At 37.4% G+C, this 20,071-nt stretch overlaps 1 protein-coding gene across 9 annotated transcripts in view; it reads left to right on the forward strand.

Annotated features, from left to right (window-relative positions):
- The window catches only part of MRTFB (myocardin related transcription factor B), a 210,150-nt gene that overhangs the window by 73,478 nt on the left and 116,601 nt on the right, over positions 1-20,071 (forward strand). For 6 of the 9 annotated variants that reach the window (XM_077906690.1, XM_077906697.1, XM_077906688.1 and 3 more), the window contains 2 exons: positions 2,666-2,881; positions 9,072-9,134. In XM_077906690.1, the coding sequence (XP_077762816.1) occupies positions 2,728-2,881; positions 9,072-9,134 (217 nt within the window). In that variant the 5' untranslated portion in view covers positions 2,666-2,727. Of the gene's footprint in view, positions 1-1,608; positions 1,721-2,665; positions 2,882-9,071; positions 9,135-20,071 lie in introns of those variants that run through there. The other 3 variants (XM_077906693.1, XM_077906696.1, XM_077906692.1) reach the window with 2 other exon arrangements.

A 20,071-nucleotide genomic window follows, 5' to 3' on the forward strand; every position in this document is an offset into this window, starting at 1 on the left:
AAGTGGGTGAAAAAATGAAAATTTTTTTCTCTAAGATCAGAACCAAGATAAGGATGTCCACTCTTGCCACTTTTTTTTTTTTTTTTAAGATTTTATTTATTCACAATAGGCAGAGGGAGAAGCAGGCTCCACAGTGGGAGCCTAATGCAGGACTCAATCCCGGGACTCCAGGATCATGCCCTGGGCCAAAGGCAGGCGCTGAACTGCTGAGCCACTGAGCCACCGAGGGATCCCCCAACTCTTAGCCACTTGTATTCAACATAGTATTCAAAGTCTCTGCCACAGCCATCAGACAAGAAAAAGAAATAAAAGCTTCTAGATTGGTAAGAAAGAAGCAAAACTGTCAGTTATTTGCTGGTGATGTGATATAGATAGGGAGTTGATATCCAAAATATATGTAGAATTCATACAATTCAATAACAGCCAACAACAGAACAACCCCATTACAAAGTGGACAGAGGACCTGAATAGACATTTTTCCAGAGACAATATACAGATGGCGAACAAGCACATGAAAAGATGCTGAACATCACTAATCACCAGGGAAATGCAAATTAGAAGCACAGTGAGATATCACCTCATACCAGTCACAATGGCTAACTTCAAAAAGACAAGAAACAAGTGTTGGTGAGGATGTGGAGAAAGGAGAACCCTTGTACACTGTTGATGGGAATGTAAATTAGAGCAGCCACTACGGAAAACAGTGTGGAGGTTCCCCAGAAAATTAAAAATAGAATTACCATCTGACCCAGGAATTCTACCTCTGGGTATTTATCTGAAGAAAATGAAAAGACTAATTCAAAAAGATGTATGTACTATCTTTATGCTTAGCGCAGCATTATTTACAATAGCCAAGACTTAGAAGTAACCCAAGTGTCCATCAATAGATAATAAATGGATAGAGAAGATTGTGTGTGTGTGTGTGTGTGTGTGTGTAATATTAGCCACAAAAAAAGGAATGAAACCTTGCCATTTGTGACAACATGGTTGGACCTCGAGGATATCATGCTAAGTGAAATAAGTCAGACCGAGAAAGGCAAACACTATGATTTCACTTATATGTGGAATCTAAAAAACAAAATGAAAAAACAAAAGAAACAGACCTCATGAATATAGAGAACAAACTGGTGGTTGTAAGAGGGGAGGGGGGACTGGCAAAATAGGTGAAGGGAATTAAGAGGCAAAGACTTTCAGTTATAAAATGAATCTGAAATGTTAATATGCAGCATAGGGTATATATTCAATAATATTGTAATAATTTTGTATGGTGACAAATAGTAACTAGAGCTCTTGAAGGTGATCATTTTATAATATATAAAAATATCAAATTACTGCCTTGATCATCTGAAACTGGTATAATATCTCAAGTGTAATTCAATAAATAATGCATAAATAAATAAAACCACATTGAGTTACCATTTCACACCCATTAAAGTAATTAAAATGAAAAAGATTGACCATAAGTGTTGGAGAAGATATGGAACAACTGGATTTCTCATTCACTGCTAGTAAGAATGCAGAATGGCCTGACCAGTTTGGGAAATACTTTATTAGTTTCTTTACAGTTTAAATACTCAATTGCTGTGTGATCCACTCATTTTATTCTAGGCATTTACCCAAGATAAGTGAAAGCATATATCCATATATATACTTGGACAAGAATTTGCATAGCATTTTTATTTGTAATGGAAACTGGAACAACTCAAATGTCCCTCAGTAGGTGAGTGGGTCAACAAACTGTGATAGGAAATGCTACAAAGCAGGCAGCAGTTTTGTGAAATGTTTCCCCCCTGCATAACGTGCACCTCCATCCTTTTAGCTTTCAATTTTCCATAAGCTTTCTCACTGCCCGCTGCACAGCCCCTACACCAGTGTCTCGTATTGAGGGTTTCATTGTGTCTTTGGTATTTCTGTTACCGATTTCTGTTGTAGTCAGAATGGGCCAAGTTATGCAGTGATAATAAACAAGCCCAAATCTCAATAGCTTAGAGCAAAGGTTTTTTTCTTTGGCACACATTGTGTGTCCGTTGTGCTGTAGCTTAGAGTTCTGTTCCCATGCTGAAGGAGTCCTGATCTGACATATTGCTGGGTGCCATGAATGTTGACTTGATGTAAAGTTGTTTGATTTGTAGTATTTTATCTATTTACTGGGGGGGCGGGGGGGCGGAACACAGAAGGAGAGGGAGAATCAGACTCTGCTGAGCAGGGAGGCTGACAAAGGATTGGATCCCAGGATTCTGAGATCATGACCTGAGCCAAAGACAGACGCTTAACTAGACTGAGCCACCTAGGAGGCCCTGATTTGTAGGAGTTTAGACAGGTTTTCAGGCTAGACTGCCTTTTTCCCCCATCATCAGTAGTTGACTTTCATCTTATTTTAGGATGCATTAATGGCATCAGAGACTATAACTTTCTTTAATCCACAGTACAAAAAAATTATATGAAATACCATTCAAGTTGTATTTACCTGGTAAGTGCTATTGTAGATAGAAAGTCTATTATTCTTGTGCGTTGGACAAAGAACCCAAAATCCAGAGAAGGTAAAAGAATTGTCAGTTGCTATACAGCAGAGAAGCTGGGCTAGAACCCAGGGTTTCCATTTTAATATTTTTGTGCAAATTGAAGAAAAATAAATACCATCTACTGACACGTTTTTCTTTGATAGTCTCTTCAGCAGGCCACATTGAAGAGAGGTCTCGGACGCCCATCACCAGTGGCTGGAGCACAATGGATCCCTCAGGGGCGCTAGACGCGGAGGATGAGCTGGGGCCATTAGCCCATCTTGCCCCCAGTCCTCAAAGTGAAGCTGTTGCCCATGAATTCCAGGAGCTGTCCTTGCAGCCCAGCCAGCACCTGCCACCTCTGAATGAGAGGAAGAACGGTAAGCTCTTCAGCATGTGCAATGGGGACTGGATTTAAAGACCCCTCTTTATGAGGTCAATTGATTCCTATTTGATAGTAATATCTTTTTTGTTTGTTTGTTTTTTGGTCAATTATAGTGGGCAGCCTGTCACTTGGGGGAGAACCTCATGGGATACTGGCTGGTTTTGAGTAATAGGCAGACTTTCACTTTCATTCAGTTCTTTCATTATTTCCCCAGTAAGTATCTGGTAGGAATATTCTTCTTGGAAAGAAGCTCTAAATGCAACCATTTAAGCACCAGATTTCATGCTAGAACAGCAGTGGAGGGTAGCTTCCTGCACTGATGCCAGGGAAGATAGACTATAGTTTGGACTAGACTCCCTTCCCATTTCCCGTCTCCAGTGTGCTGCACCTTAATTTCAGAATTGGCAAAATTTAAGCTTTTAATGATCACTAAGAAAGCAAGAATTCCTTACTTGAGTGTTTTTCTATTAATGGATATAAGATATGATCATGATGTCATATTGATCATATTGATCATCTATTGTGTACAAAATGGATATTTTCTATTCATTTGGTATCTGTTCAGGAAATTTTCATTGATCACAGAGGCTTGCTAGAGTCCACAGAAAACATAGTACTGTCCGTTTTTAATGTAAATGAATAAGGATAGATGATATACACTTAATACCTAAAACGTAAAAACTAACAAATGATAAAATATTAAAATTTACAAACACATCAAGTATATATGTTAAAAGGGCCGCGTTAAGAATTTCAGCTCAATTTTTGTTTTCTGTAGTTCTGATGAGTTTTACATTTACAAATAATACTTTTGTAAAATTTTAGTTTTAAAAGCCAGAAGAAATAAAACTCTTCCCTTATAGAACACTTCCTTATGTACCTTGTTACTTGTTTTTCTAGGTTCTGTTTCCCAATCCTTCTCATTTTGGCCTTATTCAGGATAATTATATGCTGCGATTCGTAGATCTTCAGTACATGTGTTTGGAGTATACTTTTTCTCCCTTCAAATAGGGTCTCTGGTACTTGTTCTTGAGCATAATCCTAGTTGAGTGTGAGTGATGTAAAGCAACATTTGGCTCAGGTGCCATCAGACCTTTCATGAGGCTGTGCTTGACCGATGGCTTTAGACCTTTTATCAATGACTGGCCTACCTTTCTAAGACAGTGGCTGAGAGACTACAATCATATTTACAAAGGAATGACTAAAAGTGATCAAATTCACACAGTACGTTTGGACCTGTGTAATGTTCAGATTATTATCCTAAAAAAATACAAGTTGCATTGTTATAAAATTTCAGTAATATATAATTACTCAGGAAAATGGTCATATGTAGCAGAGGAGGAAAATGCATTGGGAAATTTTATACTTTGTGGTGATTTACTTGATAAAGCACACCACATTCTCTTGCAAGGATATTGTCTTGAATATGTATGCCTGAATATAAGGTAAGCCTTATTATTAGGTAGCCTTAAATATTAGGTAGTCTCCCCTTATAAACTTTTAGGGAGATGGAGTAAAAGGTAAAAGTTTTAATTGAATAATTTAGTTACATGTACATAACTAAAATCTCATTTTGTGAAGTAGTGCAGTAATATAGAAGGATTGCTTTATTCACATTTATATTTCATAGAACCATCTTGCTCAGACTCTATCCATGAATCTCTGTGGGAAGTGCTTTTTTTTTTTTTTATCATCAGCAGAACCCCTTGGCATCATCCATCTAACACTGAAATCCAGAGTGTACCTTCATTTCTGTCTCTTTTGTCTTGAGTTACAGTGGTTTTTGAGTACATGCATGATCTGACACTGAAGATTTTATGTGTAAACCACAAGAACCACCGACAAAACAATGGGGTTGTGTGTGTCTGATAGTTTATGTTCACAGTCTCTATAAGGTAATCACTCGTGTGATTGTGACTGGTTATAACATTTTATGGGGCTGCAGTTCCTACTTTATAATTATCTGTTTTGTTTTGTTTTGTGTGAGTAGGTAACACATTCACTGGCCTAAATACAAATGGGTACACAGTGAAAAAGTTGGTCACCTCCCAGTCTTTCCTCTTAGCTACCTAGTTATTTCTCCAGAATTAGCTACTGTTACTTGTATCCTTTCTGACAGAATGGCATTTGACTACTTTTTTAAAAGCAGTTTTTCAAAGTCATGTTTGTAACAACACTCAATACTTTCCATTTTAAGGTTAAAACTTAGGAATAATTAATGTGTTGGCTTTTTCTTCCCCTCCCTTCTACTAAGATATTTTTATAAACATCCTAAAACTAGCTTTGAATAAATAACTTTTAAGCAAATGTTTTCCTCAAGTACTTTTTTGTTCACTATTAAATACATGAAAGAGCATCTTATAACCCAAGATGCTGTGTAAAGGCTTAAATAGCAGACAGTCTCATCTTTTCTAATCAATGACTTTAGGAAGTTAAAAATCTTACCTTACATTCAGGCATATGCTCTAATTTCAGGCTTATGATATACTGGCCTGATTTGCATATATATTCCAAGGCATACATGGAATCCTTGTTCAGCTTTCAGAAATCTACCTTTTTGATAGTTCTATGAGTAGAGTGGCATCACATCAAACAATGGGGAGGTAAAAGAACCATAGCTGTCTTACTGACTTTTTCACGTTTATTCTTCATTTTTTAAGTATTCTTAATGCCATGCTGAGATCATATCATACATAAGATGTAGATCTTAGCCTCAAAATTAACTAATACAAAGTACTATTTAGATTATTATGAAATAGTCAAATTTAGGTATTTCCCTGGTGATTTTGTTTCCCTGTTAGTCCTAGGCATTTTAATTTCACTTGTTTGAATTCTTTCCTTTTCCATTTGGGGGGTGGGGAGGCGGAAATGAAGACATTTCAGTTTGGATTAGTGTGTAGAAGGATCATGTCACCAAATAGTCTATAAATAAACCTAATGAGGACAAAGAGGTTGACGTCTAAGCAATGACGCTAGGGTCTTCCCTTTTTTTTGAACAATATTTATGTTGGCGATGTAGCAGAATAGCAGAATATTCTTCTTACTACTGCAGTAAATGTGAAAGATGCTTACTAAAGATAAGCTAGGGTTTTTCTTGACTCCTGAACGTGGCCAAAATAATTCCGTAACTAGCGGCACCTCAAAAGTAAGGCAGCCAATTAGACCGTTAAGTCTTCCTAACAAGGGAGTCCTTTGTAAAGGAAGTGTGTCTGTACAGAAAGACGTATGTAAATCATAGACCTTCACTAAAACAATGCATACCCAGGGAAAATGAGCTTTGTTTTGATGTTTTACACAATATTAACATTCCTTCAGGTGGTAAACACAGACAATAAAAGGGAAATCAGTCCAAGGGACGGTTATTTTTTTATTGTCGAAGTGGGAAAAACTCAGGTGCTGTAAGTTGATTGTAGCTTTGTAAAGGCAAGGAAAGACAGTAGATGGAAACAACATGCCTGAAAGAGCTCCAGCTCTTTGCCTTGTGCCCCCACTTAGACACCACAAGTAGGAAGCTCATAGATGTCCTAATCCCATTTGCAAGACTGATAAGTGTGCTGGTTGCTGAATTGAAGCTTTTAAGTCATTGCCAGCATTATCATGCAGATTAAGTCGACATAGATTCCCCTTTTTAAAAACAGTTTGGTATTTTAATGGTTCTTGGTGCAGCTCTGAATATGAGGCTCAAATGATGTTAACGAGGCCTCAGATATACCACAGGCCAGCTGTCAATAGTATCAAGTATGTGGAAAAACAGTATCTGCCACTTTTCTCTTGGTATGTTAACAGGCTTTTTGAAACTGTATTTACTTTGAAATAACGTGTTTTAGGCCTCAGAAAAGTGGAGACTTATTTGTTATTCTTGTTTTAAACTTTACTATTTCTAGTTACAGTGGTTGGGTTTTCGAGTTTATGGTCCCATTTTGAATTTTTATTACTAAGGCTTTCCGTCCATTACATTTATCACAATGTACAGTTGTAGACCATCTCTTGTTCTGTTCTAGAATGATCCTACTGGAGAGAAAATAAATCATTCAAAAGTTTGTTGCACCCAAGAGAACACAAGGGAGTTCTTTGCATTGGATTCAATACAGGTATTCAATACATTTGCAGACAGTCAGATGAACTTTGCTTTGCCATGGATCCCAGCCAAAGAAGATTCCTTGCCTCATACCATAGAAAAATCAATAGTATTTGTTCACAGCTGGTCTTTTCTTCTGTTTTGCTTTGGAAACATTTCCCCACTCTTTGTTAACCTGTTAGGCTTACTCTCACTCCAGGTGTTTGGAAATGCACAAAGGTGATGAGTGTTTGTCTGGAACAGAACTCTCTTACTTAGAATGTACACAAGATGGTATGGCCTACTGGAGACTGGTGAAGAAAAGAGAGAATATTTCTGTTTTTCTCTGGAGCAGACAGCCAGATGTAAAATTCTCAGAGTGTCATAAATGGGAAGGAGGTGAATAGATGCTAAATAACCAGGACATGGAACTATAGAATTCTTGCTTTCCCTTTCTATAACTGAAAGAAATAGAAATCAGTAGTTTTCTGTAAAATTCTCTTGTCCTTGGCTTTATTGTTAAAATATTTAGGATCTTGAATACCTAAAATTCTCAATTATATTAATAAACAGTGTGATACATTTAGATAATTTTTTTTCTGCTTTCAGGAGTTACTTCAGAGTACTGAGACTGAGAAGAGAAATATATACAATTTCCTTAATTTTCCTTCATTTCTAATATGTTTTTAAAAATTAGGTTTTATGTGTTAATGCTAAACACAATTATGAAATTTAAAAAGCCAATTGAACCTCCTGACAACTGCAAACGAAATTCTTTTTTTTTTTTTTTTGAAATTCTTGATTAATTATGGCAGCTTTCCTATTCTTTTTGTGACAATCTCTTGAATCTTTTTCAAAATGAAAACAAAGTCATATAAGTAGCTTAAAGGTGAGGTAGTCTCTTTCGCAATGGTCTTTACCAAGTCTCCTATTAAATAGCATGTTTTGTTTCACAGTGTAAATAAGCATCTATAACCCTGTCCACCTTCTTTTTTGTACTCTGGATTTCTTGTTTAGACAGTTTTGCTGGTACTGAGGATTTAGTCTGCTTCAATGCATTGCTAACCACACCCTAGTAGGGTGTGGGTGGAGGCAGAGAGGGGGCTGGGCATTAATTTACACTCTCGCATTTGCAGCTGTCCTGTCAGAACACTACCATAGGCGTACTGTGATTATTGCTGAGGGGGTAGATGGAGCTTACGGTTTCAGAAGTGCATCAGGAAGACTGTAAGCCCAGTTTAGCACACCTGAAGCCCCATTTTGATTTATTTATCCAGTCTCTAAATAGTGTTCTCTTACAGAAATGCCCTTGGAATGTCAAGAGTTACCATATTTATTAAAAGTAAGATTTAGAACATAGTATTAATCGTCCATTTAACTTAGCATGAGTCTACATTATCTTAAAATTATAAAAATGTTTACCTAAAATTTTTTACAAGGATTTGTCAAAGTTATTAGAGTCATAGAAGTACATTATTTCTTATATAGATTATTTAAGATAATTTTCGTAAAACTGGAGTCTACCATATGACTTATATTAGGCACTGGACCAGCAAATAAACAAACTAATTTATTAGAAGCAGTCTTTCCTGTCCCTCAGAAAGTAATTTTAAAAGATGACATATATAAATGATTAGTTAATAAATCAACTACAACACCCTAGCTACTTAGACCTTTTAAGGTTACTGCAATTAAATCGTTGGATTATAATCTGACCCTGTGGTAGGTTGAGAGACTTTGTTAAAATTGAGTTGGGACTCTTTTTTGCCTGCGTGCTCCATCTAACCCAACCACAGGGACCTCTTTTAGCCAAAAAGGGAGAAGAAAGATAGATGTGGATATCTGCTCTCTCCTGTGACTCTAAAGGAGCCTGATAAATGGAGTATACTGGGAAAAAGTAATCCATGATTTTTCATCCTTTGTTATTTTAAGGTATCAGTAATAAGGCACTATTGAGACAAAAAGCAACAAGACATATGTTGGAATAACATGTTTTGGAATTCTCTCTTTGGTTTGGAGTTAATAATCATCCTAATTAGCAAATATCATACCCAATGTTTTTCTAACTCCTTTAAACTAATCCGTACTGTTGGCTACCCTCACCTGCTGCCCTCACTATTATTGACAGGAAGTGTAGTCTTTTGGGAGTCAGGACTCCAGTCTCCTCTGCTGACTCAGTCTGTGAGCATGGGTAAGTCTCAGAAGCTCTCTGTGTTGCGGTATGCCCATTGTAATATCCGTATGGTAGCTTTCAGCCCATGTGTCTCTGGCTGCCCTTCCTCATTGCATCATGTGTTCTTATATCTCATTATCACTTTTGCCTTGTGCTGTTCATTGGGCAGCAGAACCAAAAAGAATGGAAGATAACTTCCATCTCAGTTAGCAGATGGAATTCTCCATAGATACAAATTAATAATGTCGCTGTTTATTACGTTCCTCGCAGATGTATTATTAAACATACATGCCAGCTCACCCAATTAGTCAGACTTTCCCCCCATATTTAAAAAGAAAAACAAATTGACTCAATTGTGTTATCCTAAAAAAAAAAATGAAAAAAACCTTGTATCTAATTTAGGATAGGCAGTATCTTTCTATTCATGGTACTTAAGGGTTGGCAGGTATGTGTTAACATTTTTGTAATAGCATTAGACTATCAATTAAAAGATAATATTTTAACTTTTTTTAAAACCCAAATTATTCATGTTATTTTCTGGTCATTTATGTTGCTGTTTTCATTAAGGAAATGATTATAGCTGGGTGTCTGTTTCACAAAACTTAGATTTTTGATATATGATCTCTATGTTTAATGAAGATATAACAAGAAAAGCAAAAGTCTGATTTTATAACTTGCCTTTGGTTCTTGTCGGCTAGTTAAAGAACTAACAAATACTAGAATTTGTCAGTATTCTGCAGATTTGAGATTCATAGTTACAAACTAGGAGACCCTCTGTGACAGAAGTCGTGATCCTGACATAGTAGCGAAGAAGCATATTGACTGGGCTGCTTGATCAAGGTGCCAGCATGTTGTATATAAGAGGAAAGTTTGTCATATCTGAATATTCAGTTATCCAAGATATTTTTAAAAATCAGCATTGCAAGAGTGGAAATAGGGATTATTTTACTATTACAAACATTTACTGAGTGATCATTGTGTCTCCTACCCTAGAATAATTCTTAGATTTTAAGCCTCTAGTAAAATGTTGCAGTCCAAAATGTATTCTCAGAAAATTGTTGGACACATAGATCCTTGAAAGTAATTCTTTCAACTATATGCAGAAAATTAATTTAGAGATGATTCTTGCAGATAACTGAGAGAAGAGAACCCAATTTTAAAGAAGAGGGCTATGAAAAAAAAAAAAAGGTCTGTCAAGTCAAGCATAGAGCCTGCTCTTTTGTGCTAAATGTGTCGTGTCAGGCCACACAAAGCCCATGTCTTTAATCCATAAGTAGGAATCATATTAGATGTACCTCATAAGTTACTGAAAGGCTTAAAATAATAGAGCTCTTATACTGACTAGCATGTGCACAGTACATCATAAGTACTCAGTACATGTTACTGGTACCCAGTACTATCGCTTGATGTAAAAATACCATGAATGAGGTAATATGCACTGTGGTTAAGAGCACCAGCTCTGGAGCCACGCTGTGTGAGTCTAGGTCATACTGGCTGTGTGAACCGAGACAAATTACTTATCTTCCCCTTGCCTCACTTTCTTCATCTGCAAAATGGGGATCATGGTAGTACATGCTTCATAGAGTTGCTTTGAGGATTAAATGAGTTCATGTAAGTAAAGCATTTAGAACAATGTGGGCAAAATAATTAGCACTTTATTTGTTATGGTTATGTATGTATTGAGCACTCAGTACAGTTGACCCTTGAACATCATGGGTTTGAACTGCATGGGTCCACGTATATGCAGATTGTTACTGATAAATAGTACAGTCCTGTAAGTGTATTTTCTCCTCTTTATGATTTTCTTAATAACTTTTTTTTCTGTAGCTTTATTGTAAGAGTACAGGATATGATACATGTAACATAAAGAATATGTGTTCACTGACTGTTGACATCATCTGTAAGGTTTCCAGGCAACAGTAGGCTCTTAAGTTTGGGGGAAGTCAAAAGTTGTTCATGAACTTCAACCCCCATGAAGTTCAATTTCAATTTATACTAAGTGAATACAGGTTTTCAGAATTCCACCATGATATTTTATAACTTAAGTGTTTTTTTCGAAAGTCCCAATCATTTTTGTCCCATTTTCCACAAGGAGTTTTTTTTTTTTTTTATTGTCAAAATGACATGCAGTTTCTTAATGTCTTTCCATGTACCTTCATAGCATTCGGAGAGCAGCTTATCTGATGAGAGCTATGAGGGCAGATGTGTAGGCATGGATTTCCCATGAAGTCTGTCTCTCTTGTTGGTACTGCCAGTTCCCACAATCCTAGCATTCCCTGGGCATCAGTCAGTGTCTACAAGGAACGATTTTCAAATATTAAAGCATGTGAAAAGACAAACAGGCCAAAACTCAGAGCTCTCTAGGGACTATGACCTCCAAAACAGACTCTGTTCTGACATTTTCACAGGCTGCTTGAAGGAATTCCAGCAGGGCCATTCCATTTGGTAAACTCCTAAACAAACCCTCTGTCATCAAAGACTGATTGATAGATTTTTCTCCTTCTTATGTACTTGTTCTGAAGAGATTAGGGTAGTAGATACGGTTGCTTAGATGCTTTTAAGGCATTTGATGTATATGATAAGTTTTATACAGAAGACTTCTGGTATTTTGTAGTAATAAAACCGTTATTTGTTATGTTTAAAGAGATTTCTTGCTCTGAGTTGACTTTTTAAATTCTTTTTCATTTTGATTCCAGGAAATCTGTGTCATAATCACATCCCACAATTAAAATTTTTTCATTACAAACCCAATTATTTAACAAAGAAATTGATTAAATTTGGGGATGACCTTTTAAAAAATAAATATATATGTATACAATGACTTGTTTCCCAATGACCTTTGGCATACGTGAAAACAAACAGTTCTAGTGTTGTAGGATATTCTTCTATGAAATCCTGGTGTGATGGCAGTTGTTTAGATGATGCTTTAAATTCAATTAATTAGGGGAGGGCAGATTTATAAGTTTTTCAATTAATCTGAATTCTCCTAAAGTATTATTTTATACATTTCTTTTAAAAAAAATAGTATCATGCAAAAAATAAATGAGAAGGGCAGAACCCAAGAGATTTAGAGCCTGAACAACCTAAGGAAATGGGTAATTAGGATTTATTTGGTTTACAGTTGGCCTTAAATGCTACCAGCCTCATGGTTATCTCAGGATGGACTCTATGAGTGGTGTGTATGAATTTCCAGGGGTAAACAGCATTTTGCATTTGAAGGGTCAGGTTTTTTGGGAGGTTTTGTGTGGTTTGTTCCCTTCTTTGCATGTTTCTTTTCAATAAGTTAATCCTGTGGGTGAAAGTACTGAAGTTTTAAGTACTAAGCAGAAGAATCCTACACAATTAAAACTTTCCTGTGATTTGATATCTGATTCTGGTGTAGGAATATAATATCTTTTGAACATATTTTAAAATGGGGTGCAGGAAGTAAATTGGCATATGATTTCAACGAAGCCTATTAATGTTAGTAATACAGATAAAACTCATTTTATTATATTTTAGTAACCCATCAGAAACCCAAGATATTTTAGAGGTCTTCTTGGTAAAATAAAATGGAAACAAAAGTAAAATAATAAGGTGCTTAGTAATTGGTCACAAGTAGTTATTGAATGTCCTAAAGAATTATGTGGCTCTTGATTGATGTATAAAATATATATGATGAAAAAGATTTATGTGCTCATATTACTGTTTTTCTCAAGCCAAGAATAACAAAGTGATATTTAACTAGACATACTCTTAATATGAGAAAGTGTTACTTTTCTGATATATTTTTCTAACATAGATGTTTGTCTCTCACTATCAGTGAGATAATCTCTTCATCTTCCAAAAAACTGGAATTTGATTAAATAACTCAAAGTAGTGAAATCTCTGGCTGCATAACTGTGTGCTTGTTTATTTGCGTATAGAATTAGAGTCGCTGCTTGATTGCTTGCTGAATGCTTTTAGACCCCTCAACAAAAACAAAATGTTTATACCTTCAGAAATTTGAAGATTTTATTCAGACACCCAAGTGTAATTTGGAGGATTTTCCAGATCAAAGAATTTAAACTTAAACCAAGCAGATCAAATTAGAACTGAAAAAAACTGAAATTTAAAGAAATCCAAGAACTTAGTCCTAAACTGTGAATTTCAGAGCCTAATGGTTTTAGACAATACTTTGGTTTTCATTCTGTTACACTGAAACTATGTGTATATATATATTCTCATCATAAAAGTGTATGCATTTCTTGAATGACCATGGATGTTTCATGTATCCTTGAGGGTGGAATGGTATATAAATGTTAGTTAGGTCCAGTCCGTTTATAAAGTTGTTCAAGTCATATATTCTTACTAATTTCCTTTTTTTTTTGTTCTTCAGTTGCTCAGAGAGGTATGTTGAAAACTCCTAACTAGTATTGTGGATTTATTTCTACTTTCAGTATTTTTTTTTCCTTCATATATTTTGAGGGTCTATTATGTGGGGGTTTTTTGAAATTTTTAAAAAATTTTTTTTAAAGATTTTATTTATTCATGACATAGAGAGAGAGAGAGAGGCAGAGACACAGGCAGAGGGAGAAGCAGGCTCCATGCAGGGAGCCCAATGTGGGACTCAATCCCGGGTCTCCAGGATCACACCCCAAGCTGAAGGCAGCACTAAACCGCTGAGCCACCGAGGCTGCCCTATTTTTTTTTTTTTATTTAAATTCACTTTGCCAACATATAGTATAACACCGAGTGCTCATCCCATCAAGTGGCCTCCTCAGTGCCTGTCACCCAGCTACCCCATTCCCCCACCCACCTTTCCTTCCACAACCCTTTGTTTCCCAGAGTTAGGAGTCTCTCATACTTTGTCTCCCTCTCTAATTTTTCCCATTCAGTTCCCCTCCTTGCCCTTATAATCTCTTTCACTATTTCTTATATTCCATGTATGAGTGATATCATATGATGATTATCCTTCTCCGATGGACTTATTTCACTCAGCTTAATACCCTCTTGATGGATTGATCCCTTTATATTATGAAACCCCTCCATTCTTAGTAATGACCCTTTTCCCAAAGTCTACTTTGTTTGGTACTAATATAGCCCCTCTAACTTTCTTATGCATTATTTGATAGGTCGTTTCCTAGCTTTCACGTTTAACCCATCTCTACCTTTATGTTGACAGTACCTTTCTTGTAGACAGCATAAAGCATGATCTTCCTTTTTTTAGTTTGGTCTGACAGTCTGTCGTTCAACCGTAATGTTTAGATAGTTTACGTTTAGGGTAGTTACTGATTTATCTGGCATAACAGTTGTCTGTAGCTGTGTAACAAACTACTTCATACCTTAGCAGCTTAACACAAGACACATTTATCATCTCACTGTTTCTTTGGGTCAGGAATTCAGGCACAACTTAACTGGGTACCTCTGCCTCATGGTCTCTCATGAGCCTGTAGTCAGTTGTCAGCCAAGGCTGGGGTTTCATCTGAAGGTCCACCTGAGGAAGGATCTGCTTTTAAGTTGTTGCCAAGATTCAGTTCCTTGAGGGCTGTTGGACCAGGGAGCCTCATTTCCTTGGTGGCTGTTGGCTAGAGGCCACCCCTGTTCCTTGCTGCATGGGCTTCTCCAACATGCCATCTTTCTTTGTTAAAGCTGGTAAGAGAGGTCTGCCAGCAAGACGAAAGTGATCTTTTTTTTTTTTTTTTTTTCAACATTTCCTCAACATTGCCGTACTCTATTGTTTAGAAGCAACTAAGAGTTGAGAGGACTGAACAGGACCATAAATCCCAGAGGGCAGAGATCTTAGAGGCCACCTACTACAATTGAATTTAAATTTATCATTTTGCTGAATGTTGTTATATTGGTCCAGTCTGTTCACTATTCTTTTATTCCTCTTTTTTTTGCCACCCCTTTTTTTGTTAATTCTTTTTTTAGTATTTTGTTTATTTTTGCAACATCCTTTTAGCTATTCTTTTTTCAAATGTTCACTGATCTTTTCTAATGAAGATCTAATATACTGCTAATCCTATCCAGTAAAATGTTTATCTTAGATAATTTATTTTTATCTCTGTAAGTTCCATTTTGTTCTTTTTTACATTGTCCGTTTCTCTCATCACCATATTCATGTTTTTCTTTAAATACTTGTACATAGTTATGGTTGTTAATTCTTTTTTTTTTTTTCTGTCGTTTTTGGGTCTGTTTTTATTGACAGATTTTTCTCCTATTAAAGTAACCTTTTCCTGCCTCTTGGCAAGTAGTCTAGTAATTTTTTTTATTAGATATAACATTGGGAGTGTTACATTGCTTGAGTGGCTGGATTTTGCTTTGGTTGTCTTCCTTTAAAGTGTTGGGGTTTAGCTTTGGTTAGAGTGTTGGGTGTTTGGATCAAGGCCTTTTTAACGCTTTGTTAGGAAAGACATAAGGTAGCATTCACACCAGCAGTGGTGCCTTACCTACAAAGCCTTGACCGCCTTTGGAATCTTTGCCGAATGCCCTACTAAATGCCCCAGGGAGATCTTTTTGCTCTGACTAGTTAGAGCTCGAACACCCTCAACCTTGTGTGCACTTCGGAAGTTGTTTCGCTTATGGTTCCCCAGTCCTTTACTGCCCAGCCTTGTGAAACTTCACTGTGTGCGCATATAGTTTAGGACTCAGCAGAGATGCCAGGACATCCCTGTGCAGCTTTCCAGAGCTCTTTTTCAGCATAGGCTCTCTTGTTCAGAAATCTGCACTGCATAGCCTCCCCTGAGCCCTCATCTCTGGCTCCTCGATTCTGCAAGCCTGACTAGCTTTGTTTGAGGGGTTGTACTCTCACAGTCTGGAAATTCCTCCAGGCAGGAGCTCAGGCAGCTGAGAGCTCATCTCAGTTGTTGCCTTTTCCCTATGAGTCCCAGTACTGCACCGCCTGCTTCCCAGGGCAGGAGTGCCATGGTTTCATGTGTTTTGTCCACTTGTCTAGTTTCCTATGGTGAGTGGTTAAGTACAGTTCTTGTTATTCCATCATAGCTGCAAACCAGAGTCTAGAATGGGGGATTTAACATATGGCCTGTGCTTTTCCACAAAGCCATGTCTCCTTTCTGAACGCCTGTACCTCCACCTTCTGACTGGACTGCCACAGTGCCGCTTTGTGTCTGGACCATCTGCTACTCAGCACTCAGACCCTGTGGGCACAGCAGGCTGCCCCAGCCTATGGGTTAAAGGCTGAGGCTGAGAGTTATGAGGGTTGTTTATGGCAGCCAGCCTTCTAGCATTTGCTGTTGGCACAGGATGGTGAGCAAGAGGACCATGAAAGATAACCAAGTTAGGGCCAGTGGCCTAGATACTCAGTTCAAGAGTCACCATGCATTGGTAGGGCCTCAAGGAGGAAAGGATTCACATGTTGACAGAATCCATTCTTCATTAATAAAGAAATTATTATAAATTATTTTCTCTTCACAGAAATGTTGAAATTAAGAAAACTTCTCTTTGCCTCAGTATTTGAATTTGATTCAATTTGGCAAAAGAGTCAGCCTTGAGAAGATTTAGAAAATACAAAGATGATATTTTTCCTTCTCACATGTGTATTAATGGGAATTTTCTTGTCAAGAATATCTCGGTTCTATTAAGTGAAAAAGCATAAAATTAAATTGTTGATTCACCATGAGTGCCACTCACTACCCTCTCTCTGTTGTGCCATCAGCCCCACCCATGCCCTCCAGAAAAGAAAGCATAGGAAAAATCACCTGCAGAGAATTCCATCAGATTAGTTTTGGCAATTTACCTACATACACACTACTCTCACCTGCATTTTCTATAGTGTGCATTTTTCATAATGCACATATAGTGCTTGTATATCAAGGAAGGAAGAAACTTTCTTTAAAAAATACATCACATATATAACAAAGTATTAGGGTAATTTGGTAGCTCCTGATTATGTTATAGTATTGGGAGGATTCTTCTGAAGATAAGATTCTACTTAGAATTCTTAGATTCTGCTCAAGGGCCACTAAATTTCAGGTTGAATATTCACAACATGAAACAGATTCTCATACCTTGTTGACAGAGGCTTAAAGGAGAATTTATATTGATAAAATTTTACATGGTGTAATAGAAATGAAGTTGAAGATCGCTGAGGTCACCTGGGGATCACAGAAACACAATTTGATCAAAATCCCTGTAATCTGGGTCCCATGGTCTATACTTCTGCGTCACCCCTGGGCCCAGTGGTTGACGGCTCCCACCCGGGTTCACATGGCCTCTCTGGCTGCCCATCTGTGCCCTCATGTGGCTGTCTCTCCATTGCTGAGAAGCCGGAGTGGGTTAGGAGACAAAGAACAAATGGGAGTCATTGGCAGTGGGCAGGGTAAATGAGGCTTAGGTGTCAGAACTGGCCCCAGAGACCCAAAAGAACAGAGCCTGGAGCAGGTGTGCAGCTCCATCAAACAGCCGTCAGATTGATTCTCAGTTCTGTTGCATCCAGGTGATATGTTGACAGTAACAGATGGGAACCAAATTAATAAGACACTACTTGAATAAATGAAAAAGAAAAAATATTAATTGTGTTTTTGAAAGTAAGAGTCCTCAATATATACTCAAACTGTGAACTTTAGAATATATTTGGTGTCTTGTCAGGTTTCATATATACAATTCCATATGATTAGCCCAAGTGTTTGAAAAACATGTTTGCATTAACGTGTGAAGTGGTCTAAATATTCAAATGCGGAATCTTTCCAATCGAATTTTTATTTTTAAGCCATATACTTTTTATAAGGTACTCTTCCCTGCCTTTACTATTTTTTTTTTTTAGGAATATAATCGTGTAAATTATATACCTAACACTTATATGCCGACCTTCATAGTTACTCTGTGTCTTCTCACAAAAACAAAAACACTTTATTGCTCACTTCTTTCCATGAAGTAACCAACCAATATATATTTTTTAAAATCCACCTACAAACAAGGCCCTGCGTTAGGTTTTTCCATGTGTTTCTGCATATTATTACATTCTTCCCCAGTAGAGGGAAGGTTTCTTCCCTGAATAGGTAAAAGCATTTTACCTTATGAGGTAGGTTTTACATGTTTTCATTTTATAGGACTATAAACTGAAGGCCAGAGAGAGCAAATAGTGCAAGCAAAGCAGCTAAGAAGGAACATGTAAAATTGTTTTGTTTTGTTTTGTTTTTAAGATTTTATTTATTCATGAGAGAGGCAGAGACACAGGCAGAGGGAGAAGCAGACTCCCTGCGGGGAACCGATGTGGGACTCAATCCCAGGACCCCAGGATCCTGACCTGAGCTGAAGGCAGATGCTCAGCCACTGAGCCACCCAGGTGCCCCTGGAAACAGAGTAAAGTTTTAAAGAGAGAGTTGGTTTTAACACCACCTCTAAGGTTATAAAGGGTACTAGAGATTGTATGGGTACTAACTAAGGTTATATAAGAGTATCAAGGTCTTAGAGTAGGAAAGAAATTTTATTTGGAGGAGAGTTCAAGGTATTTTTAAGATAGACAATTTTAACTTTTATATACCAAAAATAGTTACAAAAGGTATAAATAAAGTCGCATGTAAAGCTAAAATTTAAAATGTCAAGATTTTGCTTGAGCCGAATCATTTTACTTTAAAAGCCTGTCAAAGATGACGGCAGTCTGCCATCACCATCAGCCTAGTCGAGGAGGCCAGGATGCACCCTGTGGGAAGTTTACCCAGCATGCCTGATGGGTGCAGATGAGGCTTGTGCCTGTGGACGTTCCTACAAGTGAGGGACCCTGGGGATGGTCAGCACTGTCTTCTCGTGGCATGCCTTCCCTTACACCCAGATGCTTCGTGCTGGGAGGGTGACTGTATGGCCTGGCCCCGCGGTCATTTGGAACGGAGAACTCAGGCAGTTTTGTGTGTCTCTTCATTCTAGCCTTATACTTTCGAAGGTACTCAGCTAAAAGAGTGGAGACATTTTAAAAATTCCTCTAGTGGAGGATGTCCAAATAGTCCTTTTGTTCTTTTTAATCTTTTAAACAAATATATTTTCAAATTTCTAGTAAAATTGAGAACCTAATATTAGATCATCCTGTTAATGGCAGTTTATTTCATAATAAAGTATTTGGCACTTAAAGACTAAAATAAAAATCTACTGGGATCCCTGGGTGGCGCAGCGGTTTGGCGCCTGCCTTTGGCCCAGGGCGCGATCCTGGAGACCCGGGATCGAATCCCACGTCGGGCTCCCGGTGCATCGAGCCTGCTTCTCCCTCTGCCTGTGTCTCTGCCTCTCTCTCTCTCTCTCTCTCTCTCTCTCTCTGTGACTATCCTAAATAAATAAATAAAATATTTTTTAAAAATCTACTTTTACTCATTCTATAAACCAGTTGTTTCTTTTCTATGGAAAAAATATGAAGGGATGTTTTTCTGATTTTCTGTAGTAGGGTAATAATCCTTTTACATGTTCTTTTTAACTCCTGAACTTTGAACTTAGAGCAATTTATTAACTTTTTATTGAAGAGCAATTTATGAGTAAATGTGTTAGCATGCATCTTCTAACCATAAATATAGTCTCCTGTGTACCACACTAGTTTTGACCCTCAGAAACTTAGCATTGATACAGCTCTTATTTAATACATGCCCCATATTCATATTTCCCCACTTCTCCCAGTAATGTCCTTTATTGTTTTTTTTTCAACCAGGATCTCATCATGTCTCATTTACTGCACTTAGTTGTCCTATCCCCTAATCTCCCCTCATCTAGAACAGCTTCTCTACTTTTTTTAAAGACTATGTTTTTCAGAGCAGTTTTAGGTTTATAGTAGAATTGAGAGGAAGGCATGGGAATTTCTCATATCCCTGTTGCCCCCACCCATGCACAGAGGTCCCCCTTACCCCACGGTCCACATCACTCACAAGAATGGCACATATTTTACCAAGGATGAGCCCACAAGGACACGTTATAATCACCCAGCATCCATAGTTGACCTTAGGGCTCATTCTTGGTGGTGTACGTTCTGTGGGTTTGGACAAATGTATAATGCCATG

This window comes from Canis aureus, chromosome 8 (assembly GCF_053574225.1).
Source record: "Canis aureus isolate CA01 chromosome 8, VMU_Caureus_v.1.0, whole genome shotgun sequence".
NCBI classification, from domain to species: domain Eukaryota; kingdom Metazoa; phylum Chordata; class Mammalia; order Carnivora; family Canidae; genus Canis; species Canis aureus.